This window comes from Saimiri boliviensis, chromosome 19 (genome assembly GCF_048565385.1).
Source record: "Saimiri boliviensis isolate mSaiBol1 chromosome 19, mSaiBol1.pri, whole genome shotgun sequence".
Lineage (NCBI taxonomy): Eukaryota > Metazoa > Chordata > Mammalia > Primates > Cebidae > Saimiri > Saimiri boliviensis.
In genome coordinates this window covers 10,072,166-10,086,944 of record NC_133467.1, presented here as the reverse complement: position 1 = coordinate 10,086,944, position 14,779 = coordinate 10,072,166, and the positions used below count along the sequence as shown (strand labels likewise).

Below are 14,779 nucleotides of genomic sequence, written 5' to 3'. Positions count from 1 at the left end.
AAAAAAAAAGGAAAACAGAGTGGTAAACATTAAGACATAACAGTATAAAGATATTCACAGTAATTATAAAAATTCAAATTAAAACTAAACCAGAATATTTACATATTTATTAAATCTTTACAATCAGTAATTATAATCAAATACACAATTATATACAGGATTATATACATTTTGCCCAGACTTTTACATCACAGTACATAGTTTCCCTTAGAAATATTGTATACATTTATCACCAAACAATAAAATCCAACGACAGTAGTGTTGCAGCACCTGTTAGTACAGACATCTTTTTCATAAATTACATCATAAGAAAATATACGGCTGTAAATTGGGCTTTTAAAAATGTCTTTTATAAAATCTGAACATACAATATTTCATTCACAGAATGTTTTTTTTTTTTTTTTCCTATGTTCTGACTGAAGCCTTGTGCATAAAACGACCGGCTGGAATATTTACTAAATTCTACCCTCCTCTAAAATTATAAGCAGTATTTGAATTACTTATGCTGAGCTTTCTTCATGATGAATTTGGCATGGGGTTTGGTGAGAGAACAAATGCTGGCTTTACTATAAAAAGGCTGTGTGATGGTAACTTTCTAAAACTTCTTGAGAGAGTAATTATATTAGTGAAGCTAAAATCAGAGAGTGTATAATTTTTCATTTTACTAATACCGTAAAGAAAAAGGGAGAAGTATAATGGCAAAAGTTAATTTGCTCTGAAACAGTTATCCTCTTTCTGGAAGCCTAGTACCGTTTAAGAAAACCTACCCAACAAAATATCTATCCCATACCAAACATATCTAGTAAATTACAATTCTTTTACACTTACAACTTTGTGGGAAAAGTACTGCAAATAAGGGTATCTCATTTCGATGGACTTTTATATGCAGAAAAAAACTCTAGCTATTTTGTTTTTAGTAGGTAAACAAGTTTTAAAACTTGAAAATACCTGAATTAAATACTTGCTCTACTATCTGTTAACTTTCAGCTAAAATCCTTACTTGATTCCAGACTTGTAAACATTATATACATCTTTCTTAGTCATACAATTTTATGGCTGTGGTGATCACTTCAGCTCTATTTCTAAGCAGTCAACATTTAACTGAGGTAGACCAGATGTTTCTAAATTTGGGGTTTCACAGAATCCCCTGAATCTTTAGCAAGTTACTAAAATGTCTATAAAAGGTAACTAAAAAACAAAACATTAAAAAAAAAAAAACAAAACTAATGCCTTTGGAATTTTTAATGAACTCAAGAACAACTCTGTGGCAGTTACATCAAGTACGTAAATGAATGTAGCATCAATTACAACATCGGTGTTTTTAAACTGAACATTATGTCCTTTTTTCTTATTTAGGGAAAAATTGAGTGTCATTCCTTCGGGGTATTAAGAAAAATTGGTTAAATTTTTTCCTTTCCGTTTTTTTTTTTTTTTTCTTTAGGATTTACTTTTCTTAACAAGTGAACAATTTGCTTCTAAACGTCAATGAAGGGCAACAACTCCCTCTAATGGCCAAAGGAAGAGAGTGGCAGTAAGCTGGCTTTTCCAAGCGTGTCACACAATCCTTCGTGCCACATACAGTTCTCCTTGTTGGAAAAGAAATTATGTTGTTTTGGTAACTAAGAAAAGTTAGATTTAGACAACAATGGCTTTCAGCTACAAATACAAAATCAAATCCATGTATATAAGGCTTCTGTAATCAATGTCTTAGAGGAACATCTGTTCATTTTCTCCAAGCCCCAGTCCTATAAATCAAGGCAAGTCAAGTAATTAAGCTTCAGCTATTTTGGCAGCTTTGCAATTAAAATGAACAAAGCACTATGTCTATCCTTCCATATACTATATATATTATAGTTCTATCTTGTTACACCAAATCTCACATGCAGAGAGACTAAAATTATCCATTTTGGTTTCAGGTATAATTAAGAGCCAATAAGGGTCTTGTATACTATTCTTTTTCCCCCTCCCCAAAGTGAATTCTCCATTACATTTATTACTCCCTGACTCAATTATGTTTAGCTGGAATATCTGAATGCAGGTATTTATCCTCTCAGAAAAGAATCTGTTTACTGGGATCTAAGACATACTGTACACGAATATACAAAACTACAATACAGCACTGCTGTTTTTAACAGCTCCACTTACAGCTCACCAGTACCTCACAACTGTGTTTTAGGGAAAGGTTATTGTGTAATGTCATGGAAAAGAGAAAAAAATTACGTCTCTCAAATATTCCTTTAGAACTGATTCAGGCTAGTTTAAAAAAATAAATAAAATGAATAAAGCCATGATTTCAACTACAGGGCTTTCTACAGATGTCAACAACAAAATTTTTAAAAAGTTAAAACTTAAATGTGGCCAGCAACAGACTATAACAACAAAAAGAAGGGGTGGGGGATTCTCATTAAGCTCTATGGCTATATGTCCTTGCTACTGTACTTTTTTTTTTTTTTTTTAAACACAGGTCACTATAATTTTCAAGTCCATATCAGAAGGAATATCTGTTAAAAACAAAAACAAAAACCATGATTGACAGAAAATGTGACAGACTCCTTAGGCGCAACTTTAGAAACCTAAGTTTCAAAGGAGAAAAACAGTAGTTATTCCAGGAATTTTAAAACACTAACCACAGTTTTGTGGCTCTGTAAGACAGAAAAATGGAACAAAATGTATATAGCTGTTGGCGATACGAGCCCTGTAGCTCAAATTGCATACCAAACAGGATGGAGTAAGGCTGATGGCTCGAGGTACCCACCTCTATGAGAAATGAACTGGAAAAGACTTACAAACTACCTTGTAAGGATATAACGCTAGGTTCCATTTCGGAGTAGTCACGGCTTTCCCCGTGGAAGGCTCAGTGGGAGGTTCTTACTGCAACACTATAGTTTCCCCCTTGATCCGTTTTCAGGACTCTTAGGTAAGCAATCTCCACAATCTATTATATGACCTTTTGACCTGGTCCCACTGATTAGTCTTTATGCAGAGAACTCACTGAGACAGTACACTGGCTTCACCTTTGGTTTAAATAAAAAGGACATTGTTAAGAGGGAACAAAAAAATCAAGTCATCTTGATCATTTGTAACGAAATTAAACAAGTGAAAGTGATGAGCAAAGACTGTTTTCACCATAAATGCATTTGCTTCATAACCACTTAGGTCACTTAAGAGTGTTTTTGTGAAGGCAGCATAATCAGAATGCCACAATACATCATATACATCTTCCCAAAAGAGCCTCTAACCCCCAAACCAAGAAAGGCGAGCTTCCTTTAATTAGAAGACCATCCAAACTCCTATTCCCCACTCCACTATTAACTGAATTTTGTTTCTTGTCTCTGCACAGACTACAGAAATCTGGTTCCCAGGAATGCTCAGTAACCTCGGCCTGGCTGAGGTGTTGCAGTGCTGTATTTGAAGGGGAATTGTGGATTTCCATTTTTGATGGGACAGTTTTAAACAAGGCCATTTCTAACACAGCATGCTCCAGATTCTTAGGATAACTACGCCAGTCAGAACGTGGTTGTTCTCACCATACATAAAGCCTCCCATTAGAGAGCCTGCTTAGTATCAGGGTGTCTATTAACCACACACATTTACCTTCTCTTTTTAAATACCTACCAACAGATTGTTTAGCAAGTCATAGCTCATCTTTCTCCATCATTTCAAATGCTTCTATATCTTCATTCCAGTCTGCTAATATGGAGTCTATAGGCTGGACCTTTTTACCCCAGCTAACATTAGGATTGGAATCTTCCTCAGTTTCTGATTGTTCTTGAAGCTGGTTATCTAAATCTGTACATTCACCATTAAGATTTGTAGTCTCATGGTTTTCTGTGGGATTAGAAGTCTGTTCAGAAGGGGAGATGCTTGCAGCATTGTCCATATCTGCTGGGGATAATGATTCTGGGGGAGAGTTTAGAGAATTTTCCTCGGAAGACTCTTGATCAACCGAATCAACCTCCTGAGAACTTGATGAAACTTGTTCAGCACTCTGATTCTGAGAATCATTTTCAGGGGATGATTGTTCTTCATTTTCCATTTCAGGATCTGCATGAGAAAGAAACAAAACTCATGCTACTTCTCTTAAAAAACGTACCTTCAAAACCATATTGGTTTTTGCAAGAAGATGAAATAACAAGTTAAAGAGAATCATGTTAATGCAGAATGTGAACATCAGCAATGAAATGAAGACTGTCTTTAGGCATTCACATTTTCCTATATATTCACTGTGCAAAATGTGTCAGTATTAGAAAATAAATATTTTTCCAAATTGGAAGGAATGACAGTAACTAAGACTGACTTCAGTGGACATTAGTAAGCTGAGAAGTACACTAACCAATAATAATACTAAAATATATAGAGATTTGTAAGGTATGGCTAAAATTTGTTAGATACCTTAAGCTTACACATGAGAACGTATCAAATAGAATCCATTTTAAGCAGCATACACCATTGCTATATTTTAAAATAATATTGCTTTGTAAAGTGATATTCCTACTCAGTAAGCCATAAAGATGCAGATAACACAGATTTTTTTTGAATGAGTGATTGATCAAAAATATTTTTTTGACAAGAATCTCAGACAAGAACTGAGATTATTTATAAAATTCTATTATTGTAGGCACATGAATTATAAGATATAGTCATTCTAAAATCCACTGGAAGGCTGAAGGGTGGGTTAAACCTCTTATAATGAATATACAATGAAACCAATGGAGGCATTTTATTTGGGGTTCCTATAAGAAAGTACTTAAAATAGCACTGACACCCAAATGCTACATCCTGTTCAGTCTCTGCCTCTGTGATGCAGTTGGCCAGCAAGTGTCTTCCAAGTGATCTGCACAGTGCTAGGGATAAAATGAGGAGCAATACCAAATGCTATACCTGCCCTTATGGGTCTTACAGTCGAACGGGGGGAAAAGATATTTATTATGCAAATAATCACAGAAAATAAATAGAAAACTCAACTGTGACATGCTATGAAAGAAAGATAAGGATGTTGGATGCTCAAATCCCTTATGTAAAATGACACAGTATTTGCATATAACTGACACACATCCTCCCATATACTTTAAATCATCTCTAGATTATTTATAATACCTAATACAACATACATGTTAGGCAAATCATTGGCGTACTGCATTGTTTGGAGAATAATAATAATGACCAAAAAAAGAAGTCCGTGTATGTTCAATATACGGACTTTTCCTTCTTGAATATTTCCTATCCACAGTTGGTTGAATCCACAGGGGCAGGACTCACAGATACAGATGGACCACTGTAAAGGGATTTGAGAGGTTCCTTCAGAAAGTGACACTTGAGCTGAGATTTAAAATACAAGTACAGACAATAGTCAAAGAAGGGAGGGCCGATGATTTATGCAAAAAACAGAAAAACCAAAGGAAGTGTAGATATGCAGAAAGTATGGGTGGGTTCTGTTGGGACAGAGAAGACAATTACTCAAAATATGGTGCTTCCGCATGATGAATGCTTGGAAAACTGAAAGGCCTCAGAAATAAGCCTCAGAACCAAAATTTGTCTCTGACCTTCCCCTGCCTCTCCTGCCTCCCTGTCTCTATGATCCTCTTTCTGGAAGAAACTGGGAGGACTCTCTCTAGAATTTTCTTATCAAAGGAAGCTTCTTTCCAAAAGAAATGCAGTTGTCTCAAGAATCCCTCCTTAGGACTCTCATCAAGCAGAAAAAAATTTAGCCATCAGAGGCCAAGCGCAGTGGTTCATGCCTGTAATCCCAGCACTTCGGGAGGCTGAGGCAGGCGGATCACCTGAGGTCTGGAGTTCAAGACAAGCCTGGCCAACAAGGTGAAATCCTGCCTTTACTAACAATATAAAAAATTAGCCAGGCTTGGTGGTGGACGCCTGTAATTCCAGCTACTTGGGAGGCTGAGGCAGGAGAATTGCTTGACCCCGGGAGGCAGAGGTTGCAGTGAGCCAAGATCCCACCACTGTACTCCAGCCTGACTGACAGAGTGAAACTCTGTCTCAAAAAAAAAAAAAAAAAGAAAGAAACAAAGAAAAAAAGCCATCAGAGAAGAGTAGATTGGGGTCCTCACCACACCCAAACAGACTTTTTCTTCTGGGGATAGCTCCAAGAGATTAACGGGGGACTTTCTCTGGACAATATGCAAAGAGAATCATTTACCAATCATTGAGCATTGGGCCCATTCATTCCCTTGTATTCCTTTCCCGGAACAAGAGGGTCAGCTTCAACCACCTGTCCCCTTTCATATTTTGTATGGCTCCTGTGCACACATGTACACATAATTATTATGCTTTCTCTTGTTAACCTTTTTTTTTTTTTTTTTTTTTTTTTTAATGAGACGGAGTTTCACTCTTGTTACCCAGGCTGGAGTGCAATGGCGCCATCTCGGCTCACCGCAACCTCTGCCTCCTGGGTTCAGGCAATTCTCCTGCCTCAGCCTCCTAAGTAGCTGGGATTACAGGCACGTGCCACCACGCCCAGCTAGTTTTTTGTATTTTCAGTAGAGACGGGGTTTCACCATGTCGACCAGGATGGTCTCGATCTCTCGACCTCGTGATCCACCCGCCTCGGCCTCCCAAAGTGCTGGGATTACAGGCTTGAGCCACCGCGTCCTTTTTATTTTTTTAAACAGAGTTGTCAGCTGTAACCCTTTAAGATGGAGAAGAAAGGGATCCCCCCTTTCTGCCCCTACCACACACATATATTCACCCTGATTAGGTGGGATGACCTGACTCTGAAAGTTTACATTCCTAGGGTTTTTTATTGTTGTTGTTTCTTTTTTGGGGGATGGGGGGTTGAGAGGTGGACTGAGGAGTTCCAGACAATCTCTGTCTTCTAAGCTGTGAAAAAGGTACAACTAGGCAATTAGGGAAACCAATGATGGGACCAAAGAAAGACGAAGGTAGCTGGCTACTGTCGGTTTACTTACCCTAGGTCCCCTAAATTCAAGAGAGAACACAAAGAAAAACCTCTGGCCAGGCGCAGTGGTTCACACCTGTAATCCCAGCACTTTGGGAGGCCGAGGCACATGCCTGCAATTACAGCTACTCGGAGGCTGAGGCAGGAAAATCGCTTAAATCTGGGAGGCAGAGATTGCAGTGAGCTGAGATCATGCCACTGCATTCCAGTCTGGGCGACAGAGCAAGACTCTGCCTCAGGGAAAAAAAAGAAAAACAACTCCAAGTTTCTTTCTAGATTCTATTATTCCAGATTAGAAGAAGAAGAGGAAAAGGTGTAGGGTTACCTGGTAATGAAGATTGTGCTTGTGATCAAACACTCTCCTAGGGTTACATATACAACATTAATTTGGGAATCTAGCTAATGCAGTTGGGCAAGAAAGTAGAATAATCAATGTAAATACAGAAAAAGATCAAATTATTTGTATTTTTCAAATTGTGATAATATACTTTCAAAGCAACTCTAATAAAAAATACTATTAAAATTGATAAATGAATTTGGTAATGAGACTGCAAATATCAGTAACTGCTTTATAGTAGCAATAACTAGCTAAAAATATAATCATTAAACCTTTTCGTAATAAAAATATAAGCTACAAAACACAGAATTAGATTTATTATAAAAGGTATAAGACCTGTATACTATAAAATCATGAGAACCTAAAACAAGATTTGATTAAATTTATAGGTATATTCTTAAAAGTCTTAATATTTAACATTTTTCTAATTTATATGTAAAGTATGCAATTATATAATTTCAAAATGAATCTCATTTGTACTTCCTGTTTCCATTTTAGAACCAGATACAATTAAAGTTTCTATGGAACAGCACATGTCAAAGGTCACAAAATTCTAAGAAGAATCAGTGGGGGGGGGACTTGCCCTATCAGATAATAAAATTTACTCAAAAAGCAAATTGTTGTATTATTGGCACAAAAATAAACAGATGAGTAGAACAGAAGGGCAAGTCTAGAAGCAGATCCAACTCTGCAAGAGTATTTGTTATATAGCAAAGATGACAGTTTAGCTGAAGGAGAATCAGGGTTTGCTTCATCAATGGTATTTAGTAACTGACAACTCAATTGAAAGAAAGACTTCTATTTTAAAATTCCATATGATTTACAGACCAATATGTTAAAAAATGGTTAAAAAATGCCACAATTTAGGAAAATATTATGTAAAAATAGGATGGAGTGATCTTCTAAAGTGAGAAGGGAGACCTGGGGATCTTAAAGAAATTAATTATTTCTGATTACATAAAAATGTTATAAAAGTTACATAAACAAAGTGAAAAGATGACATGTTGGGAAAATTGTATGTGGGTGTCTGTGTGTGTGTTGGGGGGGGTGTGTAACCTCTCTGTCTCTGCATGTGTGTGTCTTTTCCAGATAATTCACAGAGCTTCTATTTCTTTATGTGTATGTATGTAAATACAGGAAAAGAAATGCACACACACAAATAGAGAGATCCTACAAAATACCTAGAAAAGACACAGAATCTTATTTAAAGAAGGCTAAATATATGACTAGGCAATTCAAAAAGAGAAAAAACAAAAAATTTACCTATAAAGGGAAATATGCTGACTAAAATTAGGAAGAAACATATACTCTCACATCTTGCTGGAAGGGATGTGAACTGCTACAATCTTTTTTGGAATGCAACTTGCAACATCTATTAAAGCTAAAAGATCCATATCCTTCCCGCCACCATTCCATTTTAGTAAACCTCAAAATTCTAGAAAAGTAAAAGTATGCATATGTAAGAAGGAATGTACAAGAATGTTACCTACATCATTGCATACAGCGGCAAAACAAAAAACCTGAAAACGATGTAGATGCCTAATAGTGACATGGTTAAATAAATTACGGTACAGTCACAATACAGAATGCAATGTAGCTTTCAAAATAATAAATTTTGCTATCCTACTAGCTTGAAGGAATGTCTTTAATACAGCTTTAACTGTAAAAAGCAAGTTACTGAACACTACATATATTTAGAAATGAGAGAGAGAGAACTTTGAAGATACCCATAAAAGAAAATATTTTAGTTTTCGCAAGTTGAAGGAACTATAGAACTACTAAAGATGTCAGAGAACCACAAAAAGAAGAGTTAAAATCTGCTACACCGCTACAAATCTTGATCCTAAAATCTTGATCCAAATCTTGATGCCTGTTTTCAACAGTATGTCCCATCAAACACCTAAGAGCATAACAACCACAATATTAAATTCAGGAATGGTACATAGGAATACAAGAAAAAATAATGGAGAAAATCTCAAAATACAGAGAAAAGAAAATCAGTATGTTTTAATAATAAAACGGGAAGTGAACCTTGGCAAAGACTTAGAGATTGGATGTCGTACAACCATTCATTCATTCATCTGTACATTAAATGTTTACTGAAAGCAAGGAATATAGAGATGAGAAGTAGGCAAAGAACTATATAAGTATCATAGTAGAACTATATTAAAAAGACACCCTTGGCAAGTGCACTGGCTCACACCTGTAATCCCAGCACTTTGGGAGGCCAAGGCAGGTGGATCATGAGGTTAGGAGTTCAAGACCAGCCTGACCAACATGGTGAAACCCCGTCTCTACTAAAAATACAAACATTAGCCGAGCATGGTAGCGCACGCCTGTAATCCCAGCTACTCAGGAGACTGAGGCAGGAGAATTGCTTGAACCCGGGGTTGCAGTTGAGCCAAGATCATGCCACTGCACTCCATCTTGGGCAACAGAACAAGACTGTGTCTCAAAACAAAACAAAACAAAGACCTTAAATTTTACCTAGGAGAATAACAGAGAATTTCCTCAAGAAGTTGGCATTTGAAATTTAGGATGTCTAAATGTTCTCAAAGAGGAAAAGGGCCGTGAGGAAAAGGATAGGGATTGATTGGGAACTTCCAGAAAAAGGGAAGAGATGGTGCAAAGGTGAAAATGCACGAGAAAGCATGCCTTGGATGGAGAAGGGGAGGTTAAGTATCAACTCTGCTAAGAAGAACGTTTCAAATGTTTCTCTCCAGGTAGAGTTTATCTGCATATGTACTAGATTTTTCTCCTGGGGATCAAATCCTTTCCAACAGCAACTTAAGGTCTACAGTTCAGCTGTAGAACATTCACCCCAATCAAGTTCAGTGAGGGATAATCAAGAAAAGTGGCCCTGCCTGACTTAAATCAGAGCAGGGCAAAGAATGGAACTTTCTTTTTCTTTCTTCTATTTTCTCTTGTCTCTTTACCAGATTGACACAAATAGAGTAGGCTGAAAACATGTCTAGAGCCTTTAAGAAACTATAGGCTCACACTCTTAAGTTGCAAGCATGACAATGTATTGGAACTTAAAAATGCTGATGTTTCTTCCCTGCAAGAAATACTATTGAAAAAAGGAAATTTAATTGTAAACTACTTCAATTTAGACCTAAAGGTTAACAACACATCGCCTTTTGTTTGTAGGCACAGGGTTGGAATAACTAAGTACCTTTATGAACTGAAATTCTGGAAAAATGAAAGGCTGAGAGATATGATAGGGAAAATTCTGTTCAACAACAGACTGTGGATAGCTTAACTTTCAGAAGTGTCACAGGTTTGACCTAAGGAAGCAACACCTCTTGATAAAAATTCTAATGCTTTTTAGCTTCTAAAGAAGAATGTGTAGTAAGATAACCAGAAAATTTCTGCTAGCAGAACAGTTTTAGATATGTCTATACTAATGGCATGGACTTATCAGAGTAAGACAGGAGTGAAGGCTTTTTAGGGCTTCTATTTTCTGTATTAATATATGAAAAGGACTGCTAAATCAGCACTGTGTGACTTCACAGGGAAAATATGTATTTGTGGAATGACATTTCTAGAAAAGGCAATCTGGAGAACATTTTATTGTTCAGATTTTAAGGATGTTATTATTTAGTGTACTTATATAATCCATTAACTAGTACCTGTCATGGTACAGTACGGCCAGATACATAGTTGGGTGACAGAAAAGGCGTGCTTTCTGAATCTTGTTCAGTATTTCTCAAAGTGTAGCTGAGGAAGCAGCTACAACACAGTCACCTAGGATGTTTGTCCGAAGTTTCAGACTCTGATTCCCAACACTCGGAAAGTCTGATTCAGTATTTGGAGCAGGACTCAGAAGCCAAAACTTTTAACAAGTATATAGGTTGATTCTGACACAGGGGAGAAACACTGATGTATGTGGTAACGGTACGGGACAAATGATAACCACTACGGACTGGGTAGCTTCTTAGGATACTATCCTAGTGAATACATTTGTTGATTTCATAAAACTATGATCACTGATTTCTGTTACATTAATAAATACTGACAATTATGCTGTATCTTGCTGCTAATTAATATAGCTGTATAGTTCTCTAAAGGGCTATTACACAAAAAGGGAGCTTTTCAATACTTCTATCAAAAGATCACTCTATAACAATCACAGTTCAATACATTTATAGACTACCAAAACTTTTCAAAAAATATCTTTTAAATAATATCCTTTTAATGCAAGGTCCTTAAGCGGATACTATTCACCAAGATTTTTAGTAAAATTAATCATGTCTCACGCCTTTTCTCTGGTATAGGAAGCACATGCTTTACCATAAGCCTGTAGTCCTAACTCATGTAACCCACACATACATGAGTTTTTAAAACAAGTCAAGACCTTAAATATTTTACCTTATGTTCTGATAAAAAGTGATCAAAGTAATACATACCAAAACAATAATGCCTTTGTTAGAGTGACTCTTAGATGGACATAAACACAGAATTCATCTATTATATGGGATGTATAATTATTAGAATTTGTTATGACAAAATCATTTAAAATCTATTATTATGTGACAGCTGACTAGACATGAAAATAATCTAATTACATTACAACAGATACCAGTATCCACTGAAACAAAATAATGTATGTACTTGTGTGTGTATACACACACATACATATATACATATACAATTTAAGGCTTATTAATGCAAGATACTTACTACTATTAATAATGTAGCTTGGAATCATTTTACCTTTTAATATTGCTGCTGAAATTCCAGTGGTAGCACAGAATAAGGGGGAAAAAAAGCAAATGCATTAAAGAGTTACATGAAATAATAACTGGCCTATGTTAGATGTACCTAAATGCATATATGTAGGCAAGAAGATCTGAGTTTAGAAAAGAGCCCAGGAAAAAAACAAATCAGTTATACAGAGGATTTAAGATTAGAAAGCCTGTGTATTCTGTTCTGTTTCCATGTACACATTGTTATATACAAACATCCTACTCACTCACTCCATTGCTCTTGTATCTTACTTGACATAAATACTCTTAAATAATTGACATTACAAAAAATCTCAAAGAAGAATAAAGCAATATAAAAAGCCAAAATTAGGCTAGCGTGATTATGTTAGCATGATCATGACCAAACTTTTTTTTTTGAAAAATGTCCACTTGGAAGTCACACTGAATTGAATCAGATTCCTACATATCTATCAAACACCCCAGGGATATAACAACCCTGTACTATTATACAACTTCATGTATTTAAGGGTATGGGAGGACTTCAGCTCTCTCTACGGGTCTCTCCATCTGACCGGAAAGACTGCTACCACAAGCAAGATCACAGCCTGTGTCTGAAGGCTCATCTTCCCTCATTTCTCCTCTATCCCCGAGTGTGAAACTATGTAAGAATGCTAGTAAGTCCTTGCATTTATGTAGTAATTTGGGTTTCAAAGAGATTTCAAATTACTAACAAATATTTTGGTCTAGAGAGGACTATCTACTCTCATAAATTAACACAAACTATCTTGTTTTTCAGAAACGGCCATTTGTAGCTCTTATAAATATCCATGTGATAAACTTAGATCTCATTGGGAAGAAGCTGCTAGACTTCTACTGCCTTCACCAAGACAGTGGTCATTTGATTATAGGTGGCCTGTTGAGACCAACTACTATCTATATTGTACATGACATTCTACATATATCTTCTTATTCCTTATAAAAGACATGTAAGATGTAGTATCCATGAAATCAAACGGTGAATATTTCTGGATGTTAAAATGGCTTTAACATCCAGAAGTACTCTCCTGTATTTTTATCAACTGAACAGACTCATGACAAAAATTACAAATTACACATAAAAATATATTTCTAAAAACATCCTAATTCAGAAAACAAAGCAAAATAAATGTTTTATTCTTATTTCCCAAGGAAAAATGCATTTTGAAAACATCTTCTAAAAATTTTACTTTTACCAGTGAACCAAAAAAACACTTTGTGTTACTCATTCTTGTTATCAAACTAGCAAAATCAATACTAGGTTGCATTAAAAAACAAATGGTATTTTACTCTTACCTCGATCTTTTGCTTTATCAGAAAGGAGCACTTCTACCTCCTCATATTCCCGGATGGCATCCAGTATGATGCTTCCTTCTTTGCTGAATAAGAACAGCATAGGGATCTTGATGTCATCTGTATCCTTTCCATCACCTGCCATCTGGAACAGAGGGGCAGTATCACTGCTGCTCCCCTCATTGTCATCTAACCAGAAAATAAATACAGCAAACATCAAAACACCCAGCCATTAAAAAGATCTATCTACCAGTTGCTACTGATTTTTACACTCACAGAATTTTATGCATCAAGAATCATAAAAACAAATATAACTTTTAGACCCACTAATTCTCATAGAAATGTATCCAAAGGAAATAATACAAAAGAAGCAAAAAGCTCTATGCCCAAAGAATTTTACTAGTTATAATTGTAAATAACTCTATGCCATTATAAGTAAACTATAATGACCTACTTGGTAGGACACACAGAATAATAATGCATTAAAAAAGTAGAATCCAGAATTCTACAATTACGCCTATAAAAATTTCATATGCTTATGGAAAAGCCTAGAAATGAAAAAATTCAATGAGTTGTATGTAGTATAGTGATAGAAGTATGAATGAACTTTCTTGTTTAAAATTTCCACTAGTGGCATGATTACACTGTTTTACCAAACTAAATATGGATAGTTCTTTTTTATATAATGCACACAATGAATAGTTCTGACTATAGTGCTTTTTCCTCTATAAGCTGAACTAATCAGTATTGCTATTTTGCACTGGTTAAATAATAGTAGTAGGACACACAGAATAATAATGCATTAAAAAAGTAGAATCCAGAATTCTACAATTACGCCTATAAAAATTTCGTATGCTTATGGAAAAGCCTAGAAATGAAAAAATTCAATGAGTTGTATGTAGTATAGTGATAGAAGTATGAATGAACTTTCTTGTTTAAAATTTCCACTAGTGGCATGATTACACTGTTTTACCAAACTAAATATGGATAGTTCTTTTTTATATAATGCACACAATGAATAGTTCTGACTATAGTGCTTTTTCCTCTGTAAGCTGAACTAATCAGTATTGCTATTTTGCACTGGTTAAATAATAGTAGTAGGACTACTAATAGTAGTGATACTAGTAACATGCTGTTTTTCTGGAGACAACAATCATGGCCACCTCCAACTCGCATACCAGTCTCCCAGAAGAAACCGTCTGTCCTATCTCAGGGCACTTGCTCTCACAGTTCCTGCCAAGTGCAGAACGCACGATCCATCCTCTTAGTTAATAACTGATTAAACAAAAGATGGCTATGTGACTCTAAGTCTCTCTGGGGGACCTGAAACTGGCACACAGAAAGCCTGTTTCAGTTCGCAGGGTAATTTGTTATTTCAGTGGAAAAAGATCCAAGGGAATAAAGATCTGCTAACAATACTGTAAATACTGTTATACTAGTACTTATCCCATGCCTGCTATTTTGCCAAGAAATTTTATATATATTATC

At 35.7% G+C, this 14,779-nt stretch overlaps 1 protein-coding gene across 9 annotated transcripts in view; it reads right to left on the bottom strand.

Moving 5' to 3' along the window:
- Positions 1-78: 78 nt before the first annotated feature.
- The window catches only part of EDEM3 (ER degradation enhancing alpha-mannosidase like protein 3), a 67,136-nt gene continuing 52,435 nt past the window's right edge, over positions 79-14,779 (bottom strand). For 4 of the 9 annotated variants that reach the window (XM_074389822.1, XM_074389823.1, XM_039460052.2 and 1 more), the window contains 3 exons: positions 13,295-13,480; positions 11,937-11,984; positions 3,428-4,044 (listed from right to left, as the gene is read on the bottom strand). In XM_074389822.1, the coding sequence (XP_074245923.1) occupies positions 3,635-4,044; positions 11,937-11,984; positions 13,295-13,480 (644 nt within the window). In that variant the 3' untranslated portion in view covers positions 3,428-3,634. Of the gene's footprint in view, positions 4,045-11,936; positions 11,985-13,294; positions 13,481-14,779 lie in introns of all 9 variants that reach the window. The other 5 variants (XM_010336026.3, XM_074389824.1, XM_039460053.2 and 2 more) reach the window with 4 other exon arrangements.